General features: G+C 28.3%; 3 protein-coding genes across 4 annotated transcripts; 2 read left to right on the top strand and 1 right to left on the bottom strand.

The window, feature by feature from the left end:
* Positions 1 to 7: 7 nt before the first annotated feature.
* On the top strand, positions 8 to 21,648 carry LOC145947196 (glycosyltransferase 25 family member). 2 transcript variants are annotated; one of them, XM_083056999.1, is made up of 10 exons: positions 8 to 326; positions 1,372 to 1,600; positions 2,124 to 2,469; positions 2,713 to 2,832; positions 3,183 to 3,372; positions 19,611 to 19,685; positions 19,882 to 19,939; positions 19,999 to 20,126; positions 20,458 to 20,658; positions 20,892 to 21,648. In XM_083056999.1, the coding sequence occupies exons 1-10, from the start codon at positions 139 to 141 to the stop codon at positions 21,067 to 21,069; spliced, it is 1,713 nt and encodes a 570-aa protein (XP_082913125.1). In that variant the 5' UTR covers positions 8 to 138; the 3' UTR covers positions 21,070 to 21,648. The 2 variants fall into 2 exon arrangements, with proteins under 2 accessions (XP_082913125.1, XP_082913129.1); XM_083057003.1 differs by lacking the exon at positions 20,458 to 20,658.
* On the bottom strand, positions 3,904 to 16,966 carry LOC145947217 (adrenocorticotropic hormone receptor-like). The gene is made up of 8 exons (XM_083057018.1): positions 16,835 to 16,966; positions 7,382 to 7,885; positions 6,507 to 6,593; positions 5,974 to 6,115; positions 5,792 to 5,905; positions 5,096 to 5,334; positions 4,686 to 4,873; positions 3,904 to 4,424 (listed from the first exon to the last, which is right to left on the bottom strand). The coding sequence occupies exons 2-8, from the start codon at positions 7,722 to 7,724 to the stop codon at positions 4,194 to 4,196; spliced, it is 1,344 nt and encodes a 447-aa protein (XP_082913144.1). The 5' UTR covers positions 7,725 to 7,885; positions 16,835 to 16,966; the 3' UTR covers positions 3,904 to 4,193.
* Positions 21,649 to 21,838: 190 nt separating the features above from the next.
* Positions 21,839 to 25,088, top strand: LOC145947251 (L-xylulose reductase-like). Its single transcript, XM_083057055.1, has 4 exons — positions 21,839 to 22,062; positions 22,695 to 23,124; positions 23,683 to 23,831; positions 24,836 to 25,088. The coding sequence occupies exons 1-4, from the start codon at positions 22,011 to 22,013 to the stop codon at positions 24,934 to 24,936; spliced, it is 732 nt and encodes a 243-aa protein (XP_082913181.1). The 5' UTR covers positions 21,839 to 22,010; the 3' UTR covers positions 24,937 to 25,088.
* The last annotated feature ends 1,202 nt before the right edge of the window (positions 25,089 to 26,290 follow it).

The raw sequence follows: 26,290 nt of genomic DNA, 5'->3' as shown, positions 1-26,290 counted from the left end.
TGTGATAATAGCAACAGAAAGAAGACATGTCGTCGGGTCATCTCTTCACATAATCTGTTTCTGCACTAAATTTTCTTAATAAACCGCGAGAGACACACGCGAACATAATTAACTTTGTACGCGCATTAACTTTACACGATGATACTTCGAGAATACCATCTCATTTATTTCGTTATCAGTCTCGCGTGCTTTGTTATATGTGACACAATTTTAAAGGGACCCACTATGCTAATCGCTATCCTGGTCAGAAATAAAGGGCACACATTGCCGTACTTTTTAACTATGTTGGAGCGACAAGATTATCCCAAGAAACGAATTTGTCTCTGGTGAGTAAGAAGACATAACCTCACTTTACTCCTACACGCCGGCAACATGTACATATTAGAAACTCGTGAAAATATTAAAATTCATCGATGTGATAAATATTGATACACTAACAATTGAAGAACTAATCGGCGCAGTTTAATTATAACCTCGAAAGCGCGAATTCTGTGAAAATATTTACGCATCTCAGATTACAAATTGTTCTCTCTTCATTATTATATATTCGGCGAATATTAAATACTTTTAACAATAAACAGAAGGAGAATAAGTTTACGACATGCTTTAACCTTGAATTAAATTCCCGAGTTCGTCGAAATTTTTCGTCCCACACTTTATGCTCTTCGTCTTTCACTTTCACTTTCATAAACAAATTTGTTTACAAACTTGAAGTTGCCCGCCAGTCACATAATCAATGTGGCGTGTTCGGAATTATATCGTGTAGAAAAGATCTTATGCCTCGCGGTGACTGCGTAGGTCCATTTACGAACATCGCAATGGTCGTAATACAGGTGCGCATTCGAGCGCGCATGACGTCATGTGACGTCACGCGGTCACGTGGGACGACCCTGCGCAGACGAGCACACCTGACGTCACGTGACGTCACGCGGTCACGTGGGACGACCTGCGCAAGAAATTATTTCACGCACGAATTTATTTCACTCGTATCTTTCATTGTAAAATCTAATAAATCTGTAAGTAATCGCTTCTAATTCTTTTAAATTCTATTTCCTTGTCGATTCTATCGTTGAATAAATAAATAAACAATACAATCAGAAACGTGTGAATATAAATATATTGAACAATTAAGATAAACTTTTTCACACACATATACATATGTACACACATATCATGTACACACATATGCACGCATTTGAATTTGTACTCAATCTTTTATACATGATTATATCGTTTTGGGATCAATTTTCTGATAAAACATGATTTTCAAATATTATATATATATATAATTTATTTATATCAAGCTTTTTATATAAATACAGAAGATAATCACGATGAGATAAATTGACTATTTTTTTCACACTGTTTTAGGATTCGTAGTGATAATAACGTCGACAATTCAATAGAAATACTAAATAAGTGGATCAGTTTGCAAGGCGAGAAGTATCATTCCTTAAATGTTCAGTTAAATACAACATCGACGAAGTTCGAAGATGAGAGGACATTTGCCGATTGGTCGCCCCGCAGATTTGCACATGTGATAGATTTGCGTGAACAAGCGCTCAATTATGCCAGAGAAATATGGGCGGATTTCATTTTAGTGAGTTAATTTCTGTAATCTTAAATAATCTGAATAATCTTATAATGAAAGAAATTTTTATTTCGAGAGAATAAATTATTTTTTTTTGTATGAAATAATCAATTTCGCGCGAGTATATTTTCTTGACACAGATATTAGTAGTTTATTAATACAAAGTTAATTACGAGCTAAAAATTCTCTTATAAATAACCTATAGATAATATTTTAACAACTCGGCATATTTATCGCATAAAATAATTGACTCGCTCTTATTTGTGTGATGTGTTTATGTGTACATGCTCTATTTTTTATATATTACTCTTATATTTTTACATTTTACATTTACATATTCTTACGAATTTTTTTTTGTCACGTTAATTTTACTTGGATTATTATAAAAATTTATATAAATTTAAGATTCAAGTTTTTCAAACATGCACTAGATATTTGCAAATGCATTATTATCTTTTCGTCTTTAATATCTAACATATACTTGCAACCGATTTTAAGATTTTTGAAGAAAAACAAAATTTTTGATTGACAGATGCTAGATGCTGACGTTTTTTTAACAAATTCGAGCACTATACACAGCTTGGTACTTAAGGATGAACAGACCGTCGTGGCACCTTTATTGAGATCGGACGGCATGTATAGTAATTTTTGGGCTGGAATGACAGCGGAATATTATTATATGCGAACGGATCTCTACGAACCGATTTTATATCGCGAAAAAATCGGATGTCATCACGTGCCTATGGTCCATAGCGCGATACTTATAAATCTAAGAAGATACGATTCCGATCGTCTTACTTACAAGGCTGAAAAATTGATCGCCTATAACGGACCCGAAGACGATATCATAACTTTCGCCGTAGGAGCCAATAAATCGGGTAAATACTTAGAATTGTCTCACTTATATTATAAATTAATTATCATGCATCACTTATATTATAAACATAAACTATCGCGTATATATTTAAAATTATCGCACTTATTAATTATAGATTATTCTAAATTATTGATCTTTGCTTTCTTCACTTTAATTCAATGAAAAATTTGATTTTTCTCGATTATAAATTTTGTAAAAAAGAGTTTGTGCTTGGCACATACAGTATATCGTATTTATGTTATAGATGTACCATTATTCGTGTGTAACGACGAAATTTACGGTTTCGTCATGGTGCCTCTAGAAAATGAAGAAACAATCATGGAAGATATGCAACGGTTAACTAATACAAAAGTGGAAATATTAGGTAAGTTTGTTTTTATATACATATATGTGCATGTGTAAATGTTGAGCACAATATAGATAATTTATAAATAAATAAACTATATAGTCACAAAAAGTTAACATACACAAAACAGAATATAACTAATTTTGAAATAAGTTAAGATTAATTATTAAATAAATCTAAATTGAGTAATATTTTCTCGCAATCGATTTAATGTTTTTATATTTTCGTAATAATAAAGTATCATCCTTTCATTAAGATTCTTTTTTTATGTACATATGCGGATAATGATTATGTGGAAAACGATATATTATATAATATTGAATATATGGCAATTTAAATATAATTAGATTTGCGTGTCTTTTGTGCAGCATTTAACGATTATTTGCCGTTGTCGGATGATTTGAAAGAATTCGTGATATATCCGGAAAAGGACACATTGGGTTTGGATCACATTTACATGATAAATCTAATCAGAAGACCAGAGAGACGTACCAGAATGCGCCAACTTTTCGATGAACTTGGTATAAGAGCAGAAATGATCAACGCCGTGGATGGTAGGTAAGTTACATGATAATAAATAAATATTTGTTATAAACGTAGAAATCGAAGACGGATATAATATGATCAATTTCGATAGATACGCGTGTTATTTAATCCTGCTGTTTCGTTCTGATCTATTTTGAGCAATTTTCATTTTCAAAATATGATAATTCTATATGTTCCATTTTTAAGTATATTTATAAAATTTAAAAAGAAGAACAAAATATATATATGTATATATACACACATAAAATGCAAATTTTTGGATGAATAATTTATTCTTCTTTCTTTACTTGTTTATTTATAAATTCTATTTATATCAATATTCAAGTGTAAGTGAAATGTAGCTAATGTATTGTGCAATTAAAAATAATAGTGCGAGATAAAATTACATATTTTCGTGTTACAAAATATAACTTCGATTGATATATTTCATTAAAATCTCAATGGAACATATAGAAGTTTATTCAACTTCAAATACAACAAACGAATATAGTAGCAGAATTAAAAATATTAAAAGATACTGCTTTCAAGTACACTTATCAAATATTACGTCTTTAACGAAATAATTTCTACAATAAATCATTTACAATTTTTAAAAGAATTTACACAAATATGAAAAATAGCTACAACAACGTATTGAAATAGTCATTATGGCTACATTAAAATGAAGGAAGAAAGACAAAAAGAGAGAGAAAGAAAATAATAAGATTTTTAATATAGTATTAAAAGATTTTTGTAGCCGTTATTTCGCTCGTTCATAGTTACATGACTGATAAAAAATATGCAAAAAATATTTTTACCATGCATCTCTCTCTTTTTCTCACATATCGCGCAATTTACACGGGCGTATTGCCGTATTCATGTGTATTGTAACCCGCGCACATGTACGTACTTCCGTTTCGTGCTTTTCGAATGCTCATATTATGGAATAATCGACAAGTGCCGGTCCTTGATTGCGAATGTTTGCTTTCGTCGCTGCTGTACATTCTGCTGATTTCTCGGTTGGTTGTAAAACGGGTGGATGTTGTCCATTCGCAGAAAGCGTTGTGCATCCGCCTCGTAGCAATCTGAAAGAATACTCTTCCCTAAATTTCAAACTCATGTTTGTCTAAAAAATCCGATGCAGGCTCTTTGCTTTTTAATTTGCGATAAAACTTTGGATTCATTATTTCTGCTAAACGATTAAGATCCTGAGTTTAAAAAAAATTTAATTAATATTTTTTTCTAATCACTCAATCACATAATATATTGATTATATTAATAAAATATATATTTTTTCAATTATAATTATATAAAATATCAAATATTATATAAAGTAGACGATTTACCTTAATCTCATGCATTCTGGCTGCATAAATAATGGGATTGACCAAGGTCTTCAGGATAATAAGACCGTTAATTACGGCGTAAATAAAGAATGTGGTATGCATCGATACCCCATTTAATTGGAATATACAGTCGTTACAAACCAACATGTACACTATCACTGCAGGCATCCAGCCGATTACGAAGCTTCCTTAGAAATTGCGTACGGTGACGTTAAAGCTCGGATTTTATTTAAATGAAAATATATATTTTGAAGAAAATAAATAATATATATATTGTATATTATTTTTACGTATATATTATTTTTTATTGTATTTTTTATTATTATAAAAAATTCGATACGATTGCAACGCTCATTCTGTTTATAACTTTTTCTCTTATTAAATATATTTTGCAACTCATTCTTACTTACCAAGTATGTATAAAGTTGTATGGACAGCTTTAACGTTCCGTGCCATTTGTCTAGAATTGTTACGCATTGCTTCTGATGTTCTTCCACGAACGAAAGAACTTGTTCTACGGAAGCGTAATCTCGTGGCTTGATGTTTTTTTACTATGCAGAATATGTGTACATAAATGCAGACCATCACACCGAAGGGCCCGAAAAAAAGACTACTGAATAACATTCGAAATTGCTTATGAGATAGAAATCTGAAAGTAGTAAAAATTTTATTAAATTCATATATTATCCTATAGCATATACTATTTCGAGTTATAGCTTATTTGAATACAATGCAGAATATATTCATAAAGATATCAAAGACTTTTATTGTAATTCACTTTCAAATTCATATTTTAGGAAATTCAATAAATTATAAGAAAAAGCAAGAGTGTGATAGAAAAAAATTACTTGATTTACATCTGCGAAATGTAATAGATACGAAACTTTTAACAGATTCGTAATTTTACTTAATTTAATTTTAATTATATTATATAGTTTTACAGATGTAAATTAAATAACTTTTTTCTATCACACACTCCTCTTCCTTATAATCTTTTAAATTTCCTAAAATGTGAACTTGGAGGTGAATTCTATTCTAATTCTTCTGGAACAGAACATTACGTGAAAAGACTCTTTATGTAATAATTTTAAAGATATTACACTTACACGCTTTTTTTACATCCTTCAGATTGAAAACCATCGTCTTCAACTAAATTAAAATACACCGCGAAAAAAGAAATTGGCAGCACCCACAGTAGAATCAGTAAACTTGTGGTATTTCTTAAAAGAGAAAAACTCAGTTGTGTATTGCTCAAATAGATTTTCAATAAATAATTAAATGATATTACCTGTACGTTAGAATCGAAAGATAATGGAGCGGTCTGAGAATACCCAGATAATGATTGACAGCTAAAGCCATTAGATGAAATACAGTAATTATCACTCCTCCTAATCTCACAATTTCGAGTACCAATAAAAAACAATCCACATCTAAAAGCAATGCAATTCTTTGATTTGTTTTCGTAAAACATTTATTCACACATACAGACATACACATATTTGCGCGCGCGTATACACACGTGCTTAATATTTTATAATTTATTTTACAATGTATTGATTCGATATTCAATTATATAAATATATTGTTGGAAAAGTCATTACAAATACAATTCAAAATAACTTTTTTATATGTTATTTTTTTCTTATTATTTATCAAATTGCTAATGAGAAAAAATTTAATTTATTTTAAAATATAGTTATTTATTTTTTAAATTGAATTATGTTTGAAAATTTGTGAAGCTTCGTACGAAATGCATCTATCTCTGTTTCTAATTAATTAACATTTAATTACGAAATGATCCATATCAACAGGAGATTTTACCTTTCAATTTGATTCCAAGACCATTAGGTATAAAACTATTCATGATTAGTCCTATGCCTAGAGCACTGCTGGAAAAAGCATCTGCACCTACAAGTGCAATATGATTTTTAGATGTAATTTTTCTCAAAAAGTGATTTTTTATTTTAAAAAATTATATTTATTTTATTAACTAGAATTTATAATTATTTACGCGCATATAAAATATTATTTTTAGTATGTTTTTCAAAAGAAATCTTATTGATATCGAGTTTCACAAAATATGATAAAATATGGAATATTATTGAATTAAAAAAAAACGCGTTAAAGATATTGAAAATATATATATAAATAATTATTATAACAATACACACGGTTATACGCAGAGAGTATTTCAAATATTCTAATTTACATTTACCAAGGACTTAAACTTTACAGCTAGAAATACATAAGAAAGCATTATTCTTTAGTTATTGTTAGTTGCAAGTGTTATCTTAATTTTCCTTGGTTTTGTTTATAATTTCAACTTTAATATAAATTAACTTTAAAAAGCTAATTCATGTTAAAATTATATTAGCAAGACATAGTTAATGTTGAGACTGAAAAGAATCACATAGTAAAAAGATAAGATTTCATCGAATCTTCATTAAATGACTCAAAGACTGATCCATTGATAAAAGACATTATGTATTCAAAGATGGATTCTCTGTTTTTTTTTTACTTAAAATATAAAATAACGCAAAGTTTGTAAAATAGAAAAATGGGAGAGAAAATATAATTTTTATCTATAAAAAATATCACAATATAGTTTTCATAGTTTTTGATATGCGGTATCTAATTTGTCATGGCAATATATTATTTTAAATTAAACATATTTATGAAGAGAAATATAGTATTACCTGCTAAGCTTAAACTGATGTATAACGTTGGACTGAGCGGGCGTCTTATCCAAAATACGCTTATAAGAACCTTAATATTTACGGTTATCGAAATGACACAGAAGAGAATCAGCGGCGGTGCTCCATACAGATATAATACACCATCGACATCTTCGATTTGATTTGATATTTTCGTGCTTTGCGCTGCTGATTCATTAATTAGCATCACGTTCGTAGATTCTATCGGCATGCTCGTAAATTCCATCTTCTCAGACAACGAATGATAAACTATAACGGAGCTAAGGGTTGACAAGTTTAACGCGCTATATGAGTGTTGTTTCGCAAAAGTTTCCTCGGGCTGCATAATAATATCATCATAATATTTGTTTTTATATTTATTTTTATTAATGCTATATTCATCTTCCCAATAATGAACATATTCAGTCGTTTATTTTGGAAGATCTTAAGAAGTTGAGCATCTAAAGATTCAATAGCAGCAATTACACTTTGCATGTATTCAAGGCTCTGTTGAAAAAAATATAATCGTGTTAATAAGAAAATATTCAATAAAAATTAATTAAAAGTAAAAAATGAAAGCATAGGTCATAAGTGTCCATCGTAAAATTATTATAAGTGCTAGGAATATTTTTCTCTAAATATTTAATCGAATTAAAATTGAAAATATTTATTTGTTATAATTATTTAAGACAATTATTTAAAATATTTTTTATCCTAGAGATAAAAGATTTTATTTTTTAAATATTAAATTTATATTTAACTAGTATTACACGCAATTCCATTAAATTAAATAAATTTGCGGAGACAAATATAAGTTTGATTAATTCAAACAATCAAAATAATGGATTATGCACATAAATGCATTGAACTTTAAAATATCAATTATAATGAATATTGAGATAAAAACATTAAACTGATGTTTTAAAAATTTGTATGATATTTAAGTGAAAAGGGCTTTTCAGTAATTTGCGTTTTCGATATTATTAAAGTATTTTTGCTAACATAATAAATTTCAATTGACAGATTGTTCTTACATTTTATACTTTTTATTAAATATAAATAACATATTTGCTTATTGGAAAGCTAGTGTAAATGAGGATTTTAAAAGATATGTAGCTTTCATTAAATCTCTTGCTTCCTTCGATCACTTTAAGAACTTTCGTTCACCAGTGACTCGACATTTCAATTATTTTGATTGTTGAAAGTGAACGTGACAATACACTTTTGTGTTTTCGGGTTTTATCAGGCTCCCCTTCATGAAGGAAATAAAAAGTTTCGAAAAGTCAATCCCGTCATGTTCAGTGATCCGTGCATGAAGAATTTCGTGCGTAGATTCTTAATTAATAATCTCAGCACTCGTGAGGTCGACGTGCCGAAAATTTTCTGTTCTCGATTGTCGTTAATATTCAGATCCGATAACTTTGGAAAGGGATCATAATTTACGAGAAAATCATTATCCAAGCGCGTGAATAAATCTGAGGAACGAGCCTGATGTAATCTGTAAAGAGATAAGTTATTCTCTCGAGAGATGATGAAAGCTCTTGAAAAAAAATTTACGTAACCATTTTATTAAATCTTCATGCGGCACTTCGTAATTTTTGTGAACGTAAAATTATTTTGATAAAATGAAGTTCTAATTTTTCAAAGTTATTGATATTTATGAGAGTATGTTTTAAAATTTCAAATTATCTTTTTGAGAAATTAAAAAAAGTTACTCTAATTTAAATATTTTGAACATAATACAAAATGATTTTTTAATGAATGATATCTCTTCTCTTCTTCTCTAGACGTACACAAATTCTCAATAAATATTAAATGAAAAAGGATTATAATTATTATATTATATATTATCTTAGATGTTATAGGAGCTTTAAAGAGCACGTTCAGTTAATTATTTTCATTACAAACATTTCATTACAAACATTTGTAGAAATGATACCAGCGAACTTCTCTATTTTATGAAAAATTAAAATTTATTTAACTGCATTAATTTAATGCGTTTTTTTCTCCAATAAAAAACTTAAACAAAAAATTTGTATGATTTATGAAACATTATGATGTTTCGAGCTATTTCTGATCACGATGCCTATTTTTCTTATATAATCTGTCCATAGTGACAAAACGAATAGTCGAAATAAATCTTGCAACAAATTGAAAACAATAATGTCTTAAAAGAAAGGGGATGATGGGGAAGAAGGGCGATGTCTCGAGGGGTAAGAGTAAATTTCAGAGCAAAAATAATGCCATTAGCTTGACGTATGTATCGATGTAATGTATCATTAGCTTGACAACTTAATGATACAATAAGAGAAAATATCGAGCCGTTAATAAATTATTTCTTGCGCGCAGTGTAAAAGAGAGTTCCATTATTTGCAACTTGAATTTTTCCCACGGTGAGAAAAATATTAATGAAATAACAGCCATGAATATTTCAAGTTAAATTGAAGAAAGAACAAAGATCGTTTGCTTTTGCCAGATAATCTCTGTGATATGTATATGCACACTATATTAAGACCAACTATGTGCCTTTCTTTTGATTTAGGCTTTAGATGTATTATGGAAAAAATTATAGATAATTTTTCACGTTTCTTTTATTTTACGGATTAAAACATACAATTTTGATCAATTTATTTTCTAAAAAAAAATTGAAGTAGAAAGCAAGTTTTTAAGTTTAAAAAAAAAATAATTACAAATTAAATTCCACGTGAAGCAAAATATAAGATTATGTTTCTTCATATAATTGTATTTTAAAACTTGTACATGTTTAACTTTATTCTAACCCTATTTTAAATAGAAGTCTTGTTATAAAAAGAGATTTAAAAATACATAATATGAAAGAATAGAGTGTTAAAGCAAATTTTTCTTCAGAAAAATCGACTTTATAAATTGAAATCGTAGAAAAACAGGAATGTGATAAATCTAGCAAAATATTGTTACTTTTTTGTACTCTTGAAAGTTAATTTGCAAGAACAAGTATTCCACACATCTATAACTCCGAAACTGTCAATGATAAAATCTCATCATTTTTCATCTCACATTTAATTCTGAATTATTAATCATTCCAAGATGATTAATTATTAGTTTAAAAGATTAATGATTAGTAATATCAAAAGTTAAAGAAAGACATTTTTCCTTTTATTTAACTTTGGATTATAAATGTCTCTTACAATTAGACTAATATGTTTTCTTAAGTTTGTGCACATTGGTTATAAAATTACCGCGTGTATTATATATTATTATATATAAAATATGTTTATGTTTATATAAGAGAACCATAATACAATAATCCTATATTTTGTCAGTATTTCTACGTTATAGACGATACGGGTTTCGTAATAAATAACTTGGTTTTGTATAAGACGAAGAAGTTGTGCTTTTAGGAAGATTGCGAACAGACTTTTATGTCTTTGATTTCGTTCGTTAAGATAGGGGTAAACAAACAATAAAAAAGATTGATCTATCGATTCTTTACGTATCTATATCACGAAGTGATATAGATTTCTATTTAGTAACATTCGATACATAGGGCAATATATCTGGAAACTGGAATAATTTTTTTTAACAAAAAGATAGAGATATAAACAGCTTTTGAGTAATCGATTAATAAGGAAGAAAGAAATTTTAGCAAATTGTGTACACAGGAATGCAAATAGATAATAAGATTTTATATTTTGATCAATTGTAAGTAAAGATTGCTTTTCAACATCTTGAATTGATGCATATTTATTACAATATTTAATGTTATAATTTCAAAAACTGCGAAGAAATATAATCTTAAATTTTGAATTTTTGAAAGAAAAAATTATTTCAGAATAATTTAAAAATTAGTTTTAAAAATTATTTTGTAATAAAACAAATATTTTGCAACGAATTGCTGAACACTCTTTTATAGAAAACATTGTACATATTTATTATTGCACAGCATGTAAGGCAGAAATGCGATATGCATGTGAAGTTAAAAAAACTGATGTATATTTTTCTCTGATAAATATTTTTCTCGCTCTATTGCTTTTTAAATTTAAAAATTTTAAATTTAAAAATATAAACTTTTTTTATCGCGTAGTGTAAAACTTTGTTTAGTTTACGTTTTGGGACGTAATAAAGTGTGAAAAAATATGAATAATAGGTTTAATTAGTCGTTAATAATCAAGGATTCGTGTGAAAAAATCCTATAGTGGACCTATATTAGAAAGTATGTGAGTATCGGGGGTTTAAAATGGAGAAAGATAAACACTACGAAAAACAATATATATGACGATTGCATCTTTTTTGTGCAACTAGGAGGTAATTGAAGAAGAAATTAAGACATATTCGCTTTTATAAAACACAACGGACTAATACAAACTAATCAACTCTTATTTCTTATCACAAAAATGCTACATACAAAAAAGAATATTATTTTGACAAATCTATTCAACTATCAGTAATTATAATATTTTGAATATTATTTATTAATAGAACTATATTTTTTTCATAAATTTTTATTTCATATATTTTAACAAAACTGAAGAAATCTTTTGTATTTTACTGACAAATTTTACTGTGAAATAATATAAATATTTTATCCGACATCAATAAATAAATAGTTAAATATGAAATTCGATATTTGAAACATGAGATATTTTACTAGTTCGGAATCTAGGAAAAATCATATATATTCAGATTTATTTGAACAATAAATTTGTTTATTAGATTCTTTATAGCCTTAACGTGGAGATGTTTCGATCGAATCCTCTATAAATTGTATTAAATTTGTTAAAAGCTCATGTTGTCTGCCGAGACATACTGTAAACTCGCAGGACCCTACTCTTCTTCCTTGTCCCATTTCAGTTATTGTAACAGCAGTGCACGTCTCGCAGGTGATAAATATCTTCCTAGGGGTAAATGATACGCAGTTTAAGTGATGGAGGAATCGATAGACTTCGTTACTTTGATACGTGAAATGTACACGTTGTTGTAAACGCACGGTTCAGATAACTATAGGACAGTAACTCGATGCTTTAGACTATTTCAACAAAAATCGCATTTGGTTTTACCTCGGTTCTTCACTAATTATTTAAAGATTTCGATCCACATTAATAGCTTATTAGCGTGCGAAAGGATTAAATTCAATGTACAACTATATATGTTAACATTTAAAATCGGTCAAATGCGATTTTTATTAAATTGATACGAAACATAACATTATTCTACATCTTTAAAAAATCTCATGATAATCTTTCGACAACATATTACAGAATTACGATAATTTGCAAGTGATTTGAATAATATGTATTTTACAGATCGTATAAAAGCCAAGTGAATACTTCTGTCATAAACAGAATTAAGGGGAAAATAAGTTTAAATAAGTGGTATCTTTCTTCCCTTTTTCATCGATATTTTTTTAAACAGTTAGATATGGATTTTGTTTAATTAATATTAATACATCATCTAATGAGTGCAATAAATACTCGTTTTAACGATTTTATTTATCGCCCACGCGCACGTACATTATTCTAATTACATCTGAAGTTGTTGTGCAATTTCGTAATGAGTCCGAAGAGGACTGTCTGGAATACCACCTGCTACTTGCGCATTTGCGCGCGACTTTATTAGATTGTCGATTGATAATGTATTGAGTTGAATCGTCCTTTTTGAAAAAAATTTAATAAATCAGATAATTTTTAATTACATATTTCTGCTTCTTCCAAGAGAATTTTACATGTTCGAATTTGATATGAGGGGTTTCTTACACATAATTTCTCTCTTCCTCTATTATTTCTGCAAATGTATATTATCGCACGTTTATATTAGACTAGCTACGCGCGGAAATACGTCAAAATTATTATTTTTTATTTTACAATACACGGAAAAATGTATTATGCACTTCCGGTGTTGCGGAAGAGTGTAGGACCCTCACCCATTAAAAACCCTCTTTGTACACAAAATTAAAATCTCGCTATACAAAAAAATTAAAAAAATTTTGGCACCGATTTAAAAAAAATTAATCCATTAATAAATAAATGCCTTACCCACTAAAAACCCTCTCTATACACACACACACTCACACTCATGCCACAACCAAGAAGTGATTTTAGAAAAAGGTGTGTGTGTGTGTGTGTGTGTGTGTGTACACACACTAAAGTGTATGACTCTCTTCCAAAAAAAAAAAAAAAAAATAAATAAATAAATAAAAATTAAAAAATTAAAAAAAACTTACATGGTAGCCATCCCCGTAAAATTTGAAAAATCTTGGTACCGATTTCAAGAAAATTGGTCCATAAATGTGGAAGTAGTTCGCGGTCAGACAGACAGACTGACGGTACTTATATATAAAGATATTCAGTGAGAAATCAATGAAATATATATTTTGAATAACAAAAATGTCTTACTAAAAGAATTAATGGAGATTATAAAGAACATTCGTACGACATTCAGAATTTTGCGTGAATTAAAATTGCTTTTATTCAATTTTAATTTAACATAAAATTCAATTTTATTCAATTTGGAACGCAAAAAATATATTTTATTAAAATTCTGAGTTAGCTTTATCCAAATAAATTCATACAAGTCTCTATCCTCTCACATTTTTTAAAACTAGACAAGTTGCAATATATAAATACCGTCAATCCGTAATTAATCTTCTACAATAATATATACAGATTATTTCACTAGAATAGAATTTTTCAATCAAGATTTTATTACGAAAATTTGTATTTTATCTTTGAAAAATTTTCTTTTGTCTCTAAGATAAAAGAAATAATATTTCATTTCTGATATGACTGGATATATCCGGAGAGACAAAAATAAATTAATTCTGCTCCGGATTTGTAAATCCCTAGTGATATCCTGAGAATACCTTAAATGTTATATAGAAAAAAATAAGATATATATACATCAGTAGGTATGACAATGGTCACATACATTAGCATATCTTGAAAAATATTCTTCAGATATCCTGTGAGAAAGCTTATGTGAGGATTCAAGGATATTTGCAACAAGATATCTTGAAAAGAACACACAAGATCTTTCATTATATGGGTCATTGATCTCTGGTGCGTAATATAGAAAGTTGTATAAAAGTTTTTTTATATCTCTTCAATATTACTTTCTAAGATAAATCTATAATATATAAAAGTTTTAGATTAATTATTTTTTTTTATAAAAACATAATTCTTTGTATCCTTTTTTCGGTCACTCAATTAGTCCCTATTAGCATTGAAATATACCAATATTTTCCCAGAGCTTGCGCTTTGTATGTCGACGATAAGAAAGATTGATGTGTGTTTTGCTTGAAAGTTCCAACAGCGGACGGCGAAGTTCCCTTTTCATTTTTCGCAACTTTCACCCGAACGTGGGCGCGACTTACGATATCATCGATATCATGTTGCATCTCTCGAGTGTGATCAATGATTTGAAGAATTCTTTCACATCTTTCGTCATGTCGTGAAATTAGGGTGTCATTTGTCAGGACAAATAAGAAACGTGATCCCTTTCGCGAATAGAAGGGACGTGAAAAAAAAGAAAGCGAGAAAAGAGAAGAAATCATAACCCGTTGATGCGAAATTGATCAATTTTTTTCGTATTGCCTTCTTGCTCGCATATGTGTACGTTTGCTACATACGATGAATGACCAGAAAATTCTTTTTATATCTCGATATTTTCGCCAAATAATTTGATCGCATCAATAAAATGGATCAAATGTGCCGAAAATATAAGGGATGAAGTATTTGTTCTCATATTGGAAATTAAAAGATTTGTTATTTCTTACGAAATTCCGTTTCTATCTTTTGCATTATCTTTTAATAATCAATTCTTTTAGCCAGCTTGAAGTAAATTATTTTCCATTTTATATGTCTAAACAAGATAATAGTTCTTAAAACATTTCTTAAGTCAGGTTAACAGTTCTGAATAATTAGCGATTTAAAATTACGTTCTTACAAACTGAGTGACATATTGCTAAATACGGATAAAAAGCTATATTCCCGCATTAATATTAAGAGTAAAGAGATTTTAATCAATTTAAAGATGTATATAATGTTGAGGATTTAAAAAAATTTAAACTAAATAATCAATCCTCTTTTTCCGTAAGAAATTGACTCCGAATTTGTCAAAGAATTTGTCATTAATATTTACTGTTAATGAAAAATGGGACATCTTGTATAAGTAAATAATTTGTAGAAAATATTGTAAGGAAACAAAAAGATAAAATAAAGTAAAAAGAAGAATTATGAATTTCTATCTATAATAAAATATGTCTGCTTCGCGTTTTCTTTTTTAAAACAAAGTTTTACTATAATGTTGAGAACGTTTATTTCACTTATACTCAAGTCCATTAAATCCACGTGGAACAGACATAAGACTTCGATGAAAAATAGGTGCCTGTTTCAGAAATAGGGTGGGAACGACAACGAAAATCCTCGTCCGCCGACTCGAGGCGGAAAAATGTGCTTAATTTGATCTAATTTATTTGAGAGACGAATTTTTCCGGAAAAATTACATTATATTTACGCATATACACCACTTAATCCGTTGATGGCTGAAACTTTATTTTTAATCCAATGGAATTTATATGAACAGAAGAAAAACGTATACCTATTTATTTTTTAAATTTAATTTTTTGCACTTTTAAATAATTTAGACATTATCTTGAATTTTATATTAAATAACATATAATCTAATTACTGAAAAATAATGATTATGATAAAATTAAAATATATATATATATATATATATATATATATACAATATATAATACAGTATAATCATAATAAAGATTTGAAATCAATTCTTTTAATAAAATATATGTATAATAAGCACGTTAATTTTTTTATGTATAACAAAAAATAAGAGATACATAGAGAAATACATTAAAAAATTCGAAAATTATCGGAGATTATTACTTGCTTTTTATTATTTTAATTTTAAAGTAATTAAAGTTACTTGATTCAAATTAAATTTCTTTATATATTACTTAGATTTATTGCTTAAATTTCTGTTTTTATATTTATTTAAAAAAATATTTATTTTAAAAACTTTTAATATTGTAAAAGAATAACGATTCTCTTACTAACAGAATAGATAATAATGGTCAATCATTAAATTAAAAATACAATTAAGTACATGCTATTAATATTTAGTAATTAACCGAAATTAATTGCGATATGCGATATACAATATATTTAATGTATATTGCATATACAATAAATTTATGTTTATTTTAATATACAGTGATGCCTAAAACCGATTGCTATATCAACTCTAAAAACAATTTAAATATTATTTAAAAAGTACAAGTATATTGTTGCAATATTTTACGCGAATTACACGCTAATCTAAATGCAATTAAAAAGTGATTAATGTATAATAAAGATTTATTGAAAAATTGATTGTTTGTCGGTGATTACATTTAAATTATAAATATATACATGCAACACAAATATATCACGTATATATATATATATATAAAATACTTACATGAAGTTTTCCTTTCCTTCGTACTTATCAAAGTACTCTCAATCTGCTTTCACGCTGTTATCGTCGTTTTCATGTATTTGTTTTTGCACGATCTTCTTATTATGTTTATTGAAATCCGATGCAATATTGAGGGGGTGGAGGTCGGTGATGGACTAAAGGATTTTCACGTACTCTGTTCGGCCGAGTCCTTTTGAAATTTACCACGCGCAGGCTCATGGCGTGTCAAGCGCAGAACGCGAATGTCGTGCGCTTGGAAAAAAACAGTTTGACGTATGAAACAAAAAAGGACCGATCCCTTAATATCGATAAGCGTTGATGATGCGAAAGATTAAAATGCATCCTACGCGCATTCGTTATATCGTCAGTTTCTCGAGGATACCTCAACTTCGCAATCGAGAAATATTGATCGCTTTAGCTTTAGACTTACGATTATGCACGGACACCGTCATTGTGTTATTATATTTTATTGACATTCCTTTTAATGTGAAAAATTCTTTTCTTGATAAAAATATCGAGAGAATTATATAATTATAGAATAAATCGCTTTATAGAGGACAACATTTTATTCTTTAGGTTTTTTAAAATTAATTTTAGATGGAAAATGTTAATCTGAGAATTAATTGAAAAGAAAGCATACAAAGCACATAAAATAGTAGTAAGACATAAAAAAAAATGCTTAAAAATGCAATTACATTATTTTTTAGTCACATATTTCACTCTCGACTTTTTTACGATTTGAGACAAATAAAAGTTTACTTTCACGATACATTTGTTCGAAAAGTCGTTTTATATATATATTTCCTTTTTTTTATATTTTTTTTAATTTTTAATTTTTATTTTTTTTTAACTAATGCCATTGATATCGCATAGAAATCCCTAGTTGGTTAATCTGTTTCACAGAAAGGAAGCGGAATATATCGCGTGACTGCAAAGTTATTAGTGCAAACTAATCAGGTTTAAGCTCGGACCTAAGAACAAGATAGCTTCTTCGTGCTTTCGTATGTCTTTACTCTAGCTTCCTGATATGATGCTTCAAGAACATTAGATCATAGAATATTCAAGAGAACTTGACAAAATTTACGCGTGCAAAAGCCGGTTTAATCTAATTATCAAATTAATCAATGTCCTGATTTTTCGAATGTTATTTGCATAATGATTTAACTATATTTGATACAAATATGTATTTAATAATAATAGTAATATTAAATTTTGTATATAGTTTTATTCTTAATTTACCGTCTTTGTTGTGTATCATGTTTCCTTTAGATAATCTTTTTTAATATAGTTTATGTTCAATATAATTTAACAATTATGCAATATTTTTTTATATAATTAAACTAAAAATAAAATCTTATATTTTCATAGTTTATGTGCTATAGATACTTGTTATATAAAATGTTGTACAGTTAGGATATATCTCATCTTCTTTCAATCCTCGTACGACGAATTACTTTTATGATTTGAGAGTAAAAGAAAATATATTCTTTTTCCCCTTCACTTACGTATTAATGTCATATTTTGAAGAAAGTATATTAACTTATCTTATGATCAATATCATTCAAGCATAGGATATAAAACTTTACATGTTAATCAATACAAAAACGTATAAAGCTTTTGTTTTACTCCTTTTTTTACGATCACCGTCTTATGTTCTATTATTTTCTTTTGATTTCGTAATCATTTTTCAAGTTAAAATGCTGCAAGATTGTCACAAAATCTCACTGTAACACATTAAATCAAAATTCCATTGAAAAAAAGAGAAATAGTCAAAATGTAAAGTTCTGTTCGAAACTGAAGAGAATAAGATTAATGCTGGAGGTGTGAAATTCGCGGCGGTTCGCAAAATAAGCATGGTCCGAAAGGACATCGCGTAAAACTAAATTGAAACACTATAGTGCCTCTGGAGACAGAATCTTCTCCTTGGAAGCGAGATTGGGTGTTAACGTAGGTGTATATAATCCGGATATATTGACCGAGAAGTGAGTGTAATTTACGCCACCGCAACACATGGTCATCTGTTTCCTGGTTTATAGTATCTATTTTTAGATTATCTCTTTTTTCTCAAATTTCGCTAGTCCTTTCAATCGAATAACACGGATATTACCACGGTAGATTGTTCGCTATTCGTTTGGGTGTGTCAGATATCTATCTATATTTTTAGCGAGTTGAGAATAATTGCACGGTATAATTTATAGCCTAATAATTGAAAATCACGCAGACATTCCTTCTATCCTATTCGAATTATTAAAGTTTTCCAAATAAGCACAATTTTTTAATATATTTAACGATTTAGATATTAATTAATTATTTATATAAATTAATTATTAATTAAAATTAGTTATACGACAAACGATACGGCGAACGATAATTCTTATCGAGAAGAGTTTTTTAAAAAATCAAGAGAACACTGTATCACATATATCAGATCTTAAACTTCATATATATTGACATTTATTTTTATTATGTTGATATAGCATTTACTTAAATGTGGGATTTATATTACTACCTGTTTCTGTAAAATATTTTGTCGGATAAAAATATATATATATATAAATATATAATACTAAGCTATTATTTTGTGTATATTGTAGATTCATTAGATCATTAATATTTCACTGATCAACTATTAAATAATTATGTTAGATTGTTTTTAATTGAGTTATTTTTGCGGCTATGCTTATTTTCAAAACTTTCTGTGAAACTTATATCCGGCGTATATTAACTTTCTTTGTAAACTTACTTAATATTATCTCATTATTCTCTCTTATCGTTCTAGAACTTTGAATGAGAGTTCTTTAAAAAAATGGGGTGTGATACCAATGCCGGAATATTCTGATCCTTATCACAAGAGGTGAGAATCTGAGAATGCACGATAAAAAAATTTGATTTAACTAATCGAATTTAAAATTAGAAAAACGAAAAGAGAAAGTTTAGACAGCCAGAGTTTCACAATCTATAAGATTCGTTTTAAATATCAAATTGTGTATCTTCACAATTTCTTTTCTTAAGAGTTGTGAATTTTTTATGTAATTATTAATTTTTTTTAGGTCGATGACAATGGGCGAGATTGGTTGCTTTCTTAGTCACTACATTGTATGGCAAAAGGTAATGAGACATTCTTGAAAATATATTCGTTGTGATTACTGATAAAATAAATAAATTAGATGCTAGAGCACGGCTACAAAAGCGTCATGGTGTTGGAGGACGACGTTCGCTTCGAGCCATTCTTTCGACAAAAAGTCAATTACGTTTTGGCAGAGCTATCCGATCTCGGAATCGAATGGGACTTAGTGTAAGCTTCCTGGCAATATTTTCCAATAATTTTATCGCTCTAATTCTCACAATTAATTCTCTTTTAATCAACTTTCTATAATTAATATCTATATATATTTTATTTAAACTTACATTTTAAGTTTTATTTTAAAAAAAAACACTATAAATGTTAAGAGAAAATTAAGATTTGGTTGTATCAATAGTTTATGATAGATGAGTCATGAATTTAGTAATTTGTTAACTCCTTGTAAATTACTTTTACATAATAGAAATTATAGCGCTATCCAAGAGATATTGATACAATTGAATTTAAAAAACTAGCACATATTTCGCAATCTAATTTATCATAGATACATGGGAAGGAAGAGATTGGCAAAATCCGAGAGTCCAGTAGAAGGCTCTAAATTTTTATTGCGGGCTGCTTATAGCTACTGGACACTCGGCTATATTTTATCAGAGAGCGGAGCGAAGAAACTGATCGGCGCTATGCCTCTCGGGAAATTAGTTCCTGTTGACGAATACCTTCCAATTCTTTCGAACCAACATCCTAAGTATGTGTGAAATGATTAATGCTTATAGTTTCAAGGATAAGTAGACGGTCAATATATCCACGCGATTAAATCACACAACGATCAGGATAAATAAATCTCAAAAATTGAAATAAATCCTTCACAATATACCAAATAGAACGTTTTGGAAGTCACGATCGATTTCATATTATGTAATGACATCCGACTGGCTTTGGCAAATGTTATAATATTTATACGATATTTTATTTCGACAGGGAACAATGGGCGGCCCAATATCCTATTCGGGATTTAATAATCTTATCGACAAATCCACTCTTGATTTATCCGACACATTATACCGGTGAGGACGGGCACATCAGCGATACGGAAGATTCAAAAATCGTGCAAAAAATTGTCACCTCTACCAAATCGGGAGATCGATATGAATTATAATTAATTTAGAGGCCATAAGATAACAAAAAATAGAATTATCTAGTCGAAAAAATCAACTTGCGAGTTTAAATGGCAAATTGATAAAATTTTTTAATTGAAATTTATTTTCTTACGATTATATATTGCTGATCTATTGCACTCTCATTCTCATACATTATTAGCTTGAAGTTGATAATCTCATCATTAAATATAGTCAATATACAATAAAAGTAATATACAAGCATTTTAATAGTAAAGGAAGTTGCCATAATTTTATAGATTGAAGAGATATACAATACTGTTCGAGTTTAGTTTATATATATATATTTACAAATAAATATTAATTTTTATCTAATGTAGACACGCGAAAAATAATGAAGACCGCTACTCTAAAAATCACACTGCTAAAGAATACTGTGTGGTGCAGAAAATGTTTTTATATTTTTATATATATTATATTAATATCGTACAAAAAACATATTGCATTATATTATATAAATGTGCCAATACATGTCTATCTCACTAATATTCTGTTTATCAATTTTCTTGTGTGTTTTTTGCATTACAATTATACAAAACGTCTTAAATTTATCGATTATTTTGTCGGTCTGTATAGTTGCATAGAAATATCTCAAATGTGCCGCTTCTTCTAATCTCGAAGTACATAGGGATTTTAAACCGAGAAGAAATGGTGGAATTTAAAGATAACTAAAACTAATATCGTATATATGCGTAAATAGCTTCATTAAATGCTCATGCTCCGTCGTAAGTCGTAATAGTTACATTAAAAATCTTGTTCCGTCCAACACGCGCTCATTGACGCTCTTACGCACATCACTGCTAGCAAACCATCGAGAAGAACGTGCGTGTCAAAGATTGCATGTGGGATCAACGGAGATAAACGTGCTACATTACAGTGATACTACTGTGTTGTTGCAATAAGTCAAACGAGAGCATCAGCCATGAACATCAGCTTCGAAGGAAAGCGTATTCTCGTGACCGGCACTGGTCAAGGTACGTCACACATCTTTGATGTGTTTTAATAAGTTTCCCGAAAAATAATTTTCCAGATTTAAAGATTAATACGATCACAATTTCTAAACACGTTACATATATAATACAGCGAAAAAATTAATTATGATTAAATTAATAAGATAGAAAATCGTGCGTACAGTTGTCATAGTTTTTTAAAATAAAAGTTATAAATCAATAATGGATGCAAACAAACATTTTGCAGTAAAAAAAAAACTGTAATAACAAAAATTTATTTTAAAAGTTGAACAGTTTTTTGTGAATAAATGCCTTGTTATAATAGATATAAATTTCAGACAAAATGCTTTTGTTAATGTTTGTCTTAATTCTCAATTTATTATCATATCCGATAATTTGATACAAAAAGATAATTAACTAAAATTTTCAACAGATTCATATACATATATGGAATATATGAAATATATAATATTCGCAGACATATTTATCAATTTATCTTTTAGTTTAATTTTCAAGGTATAAAATCAATTTGAAAATCGACAATCTTAATTTTTTAGACCACGCAATGTAATAAAAAACTTTTTAAAAATTATTACAGAAAGTAGTGACGAGAGATAGCAAGATATTTCATGATAAATTTTTGTCACTAAATGCAGGTATCGGTAGAGAATTAGCTCTACGTCTCTCCAAGTACAAGGGAGAGGTGTTCGCGCTCTCGAAGACGAAGAAGAACTTGGACAGTTTGGTGACGGCTGATCCGAAAATTCATCCGGTCTGCGTCGATCTTCGTGATTGGGATGCAACCCAGAAAGCCGTACAGAATATTCTGCCGATCGATTTATTGGTCAACAATGCTGGTGTCGTGTGCCTTACACCGTTCTTGGACGCCACACCCGAAGGATTTGACCTAACTTTTGATGTCAATGTGAAAGCTGTATTGAACGTATCTCAGGTTGTAGCCAAGAACATGATCGAACGCAAAAGCGGCGGCAGCATTGTAAATATATCGTCGCAGGCCGCTGAGGCGGCATTGAAGGATCACGCCGTTTATTGCGCGTCCAAAGGCGCTCTTAACATGTTGTTCAAGTATAATAATTAATATTGTTATATGACACATAAAATTAAAACTCAACGTTTAAGTAATACGTTGGCTTCCGGAGAATTATTAGTAACAGAAAATTATTAAGACGAGACAGAAGATAAAAAACATTTTCGCAATTTACGTACAAATTAATCTACGAATAAATGCAAAATGCGCATTAAAGGAATAAAAAATTCAGAAGCGCGTTTTTATTGATCAATTCGATGTCAATTTTTATTGTGAAAATTTGTTGATCAATTCGATGTCAATTTTACAGTGAAAATTTGTCCCAATTAAAATTCTGTTAAAGTAAAATTTACTTGAACAGAATTTTAATTAAGATTAAACTAAGAGAGAATAAGATTTTCCGTTATTTAATATCTTTATACTTCCAAAATTTGATTTGCTAAAAGCAAATTTATTTTCAGTTTCTTATAATCTAACTATTAATAATTCAATATTTTTATCGTGGACAAAAATTGTGTAAACATCAATTTGTGTAATCAAAAAATACATCTTTTATGATATATCTTTTTAATCTTTATATTTGCGTATATTTGTAGGACAATGGCTCTTGAGCTGGGTCCACATAATATAAGAGTCAACGGCGTCGGTCCTACGGTCGTGATGACAGAAATGGGAAAATTGGGTTGGAGCGATCCGCAGAAGGCACAAGACATGATGAAACAAATTCCATTGGGTCGATTTGCTGGTACGTAATAAATACTATAAAATGATAATTTTTTAATCGGAAATAACTGATTAGTTCTAATTAAATTAAAATGAGAAATATAATTTCACAAACTTACAATCCGTATAAATTTACAATCCGGATACAAATAACTCATTAATAATTTGTAATTTTTACGAAAACAAATTATAAATTTATATTTTGCAATTTATAATTTATTTATATATTATTATTATAATTATAATTCATAGCTCAAATTTTACAAATCAATCGAATATATTCACAAATTAAAATAAAATGCTCATACGCATATCTTGCAAATTAAAATAGATTGTTTTTTCACCCATGACCATCACGATAACATTTACTTATGTATAACATACATTGTATATTATGTCACACTTAAATATCTTATCATTTCTGACAAAGATAAATGAGTATTTGAATTAATTTTCATAGAAATTTGGTTAACGATAACTAATAATTTGTAAACGTTATTATAAAATTGCAAAATCGATAAGTATAAAGTTAAATTTAATTCTTAAAATGAAAGCTAAAGAAATCTTAATTTGTGTATTTCGTAAAAAGTAATTCTTCTCTCTCTCTCTCTCTCTCTCTCTGTATTATTTAACTTCATATTTTTGAAATGTATCTTAAATATTAGTTGTCAGCTATTATTTATTATGCTGGCGTTGTCTGCTATAAATAATTAAATGTTACTATATACATACAAAGCATTTTTTGCACTAATATTTTTAAAAAAATTCTTGAGTGTTAATTTACACCCGCATAATCTAGTGTAAGCATTGCTTTTTTTCTTTGTCTCTTAGAGAGTTTTCAAACACTACTTTATAAAAACTGATTTTTCTTGTATTTATTTTATTATTGATCTAAAATCTAAATCAATTCAAAAATTTCTGCAATTGAAATTTTATTTTCGTTTTTGTGAATGTTAGTTGTGAAGATCAATAAGTAAATTGATTTTCAATTGTACTACTACTCATTGTACTAAATTCTTATTGCAGAAATTGACGAAGTAGTGGATGCTGTTGTATATTTATTGAGCGATCGGAGTTCCATGATCACCGGCGTCAACTTGCTCGTTGACGGCGGTTTCGTAGTTTAGTATAAAAGGAAATTCAAGATTATTTTCTTTAAGAGGAATATTCAATCATATTATGGTTAATCTTCAAAAATTTTGTAGATTTAAATCTAATGGAATTACATTTTTTTATAACAAAATTATATATAAAAAATAAAGATTAATATAATCATGTATTTAACTTGCGTGAAATTCGATTTTTTCTCGAATATTCCGCTAGTCTTTTCAGTCGAATAATGCGGACATTAGCACGGTAAATTGTTCGCTATTCATTTGCGTGTGTCAGATATTCATCTATATTTTTAGTGAGTTGAGAATAATTGCACGATATAATTTATAGCCTAATAATTGAAAATCACGCAGACATTCCTTCCATCCCATTCGAATTACTAAAGTTTTCCAAATAAGCATATTTTTTAAATTCATTTAACGATTTAGATATTAATTAATTATTTATACAAATTAATTATTAATTAAAGTTAGTTATACGACAATCGATATGGCGAACGATAATTCTTTTTTTTTTAATGTTTAGGTTGCAATCTAAATATGTTAAAAAATGTTTAGATTGCAATCAAAAATCAACTTGCGAGTTTAAATGGCAAATTAATAAAATTTTTAAACTTAAATTCTTTTCTCACATTCCTGATCTATTGCACATTTTCATGCATTATTAGCTTGAAGTTGATAATGATTAAATATAGTTAATATATATAAGCAGTATACAAACAATTTTAATAGAAAAGGAAGTTGCCATAATTTTATAAGTTGAAAAAAGTTATATATAATACTATTCGAGTATAGTATATATATATATATATATATATATATATATATTTACAAGTAAATATAAATTTTTATCTAATGTAGACACGCGAAAAATAATAAAGATCGCTACTCTAAAAATCACACTCTGCTAAAGAATACTGTGTGTTGCAGAAAATGTTTTTATATTTTTATATATTATATTAATATCGCACAAAAACATATTGCATTATATATTATATAAATGTGCCAATATACACGTCTATCTAAATGATATTCTGTTTATCAATTTTCTTGTGTCTTTTTTGCATCACAATTATACAAAATGCCTTAAATTTATCGATTGTTTCATCACTTGTCTGTATAATTGCACATAAATTTCAAATGTGCCAATTCTTATCGAAGTATATATTAGGGACTAGGGACTTTAATCCAAGAACAAATGGTTGAATTTAAAGACAACTAAAACTAATATTGTATGGGCCGGTTTCACCATCTCTGATTAACTCAATCGGTCGATTAAACTATATCCTTGTCTCTTTTTAAGAACGTAGCTGAAAAGAGACAAAGATATAATTTAATCGATCGATTGAGTTAATCGGAGATGGTGAAA

The sequence above is a fragment of the Prenolepis imparis genome, unplaced genomic scaffold (genome assembly GCF_030444845.1).
Source record: "Prenolepis imparis isolate NDT839.2.m4 unplaced genomic scaffold, iyPreImpa1.0 SCAF_2, whole genome shotgun sequence".
In the NCBI taxonomy this organism is placed as follows: domain Eukaryota; kingdom Metazoa; phylum Arthropoda; class Insecta; order Hymenoptera; family Formicidae; genus Prenolepis; species Prenolepis imparis.
The sequence above is the reverse complement of the archived record's forward strand: the minus strand, read 5'-3'. Positions and strand labels throughout refer to the sequence as shown.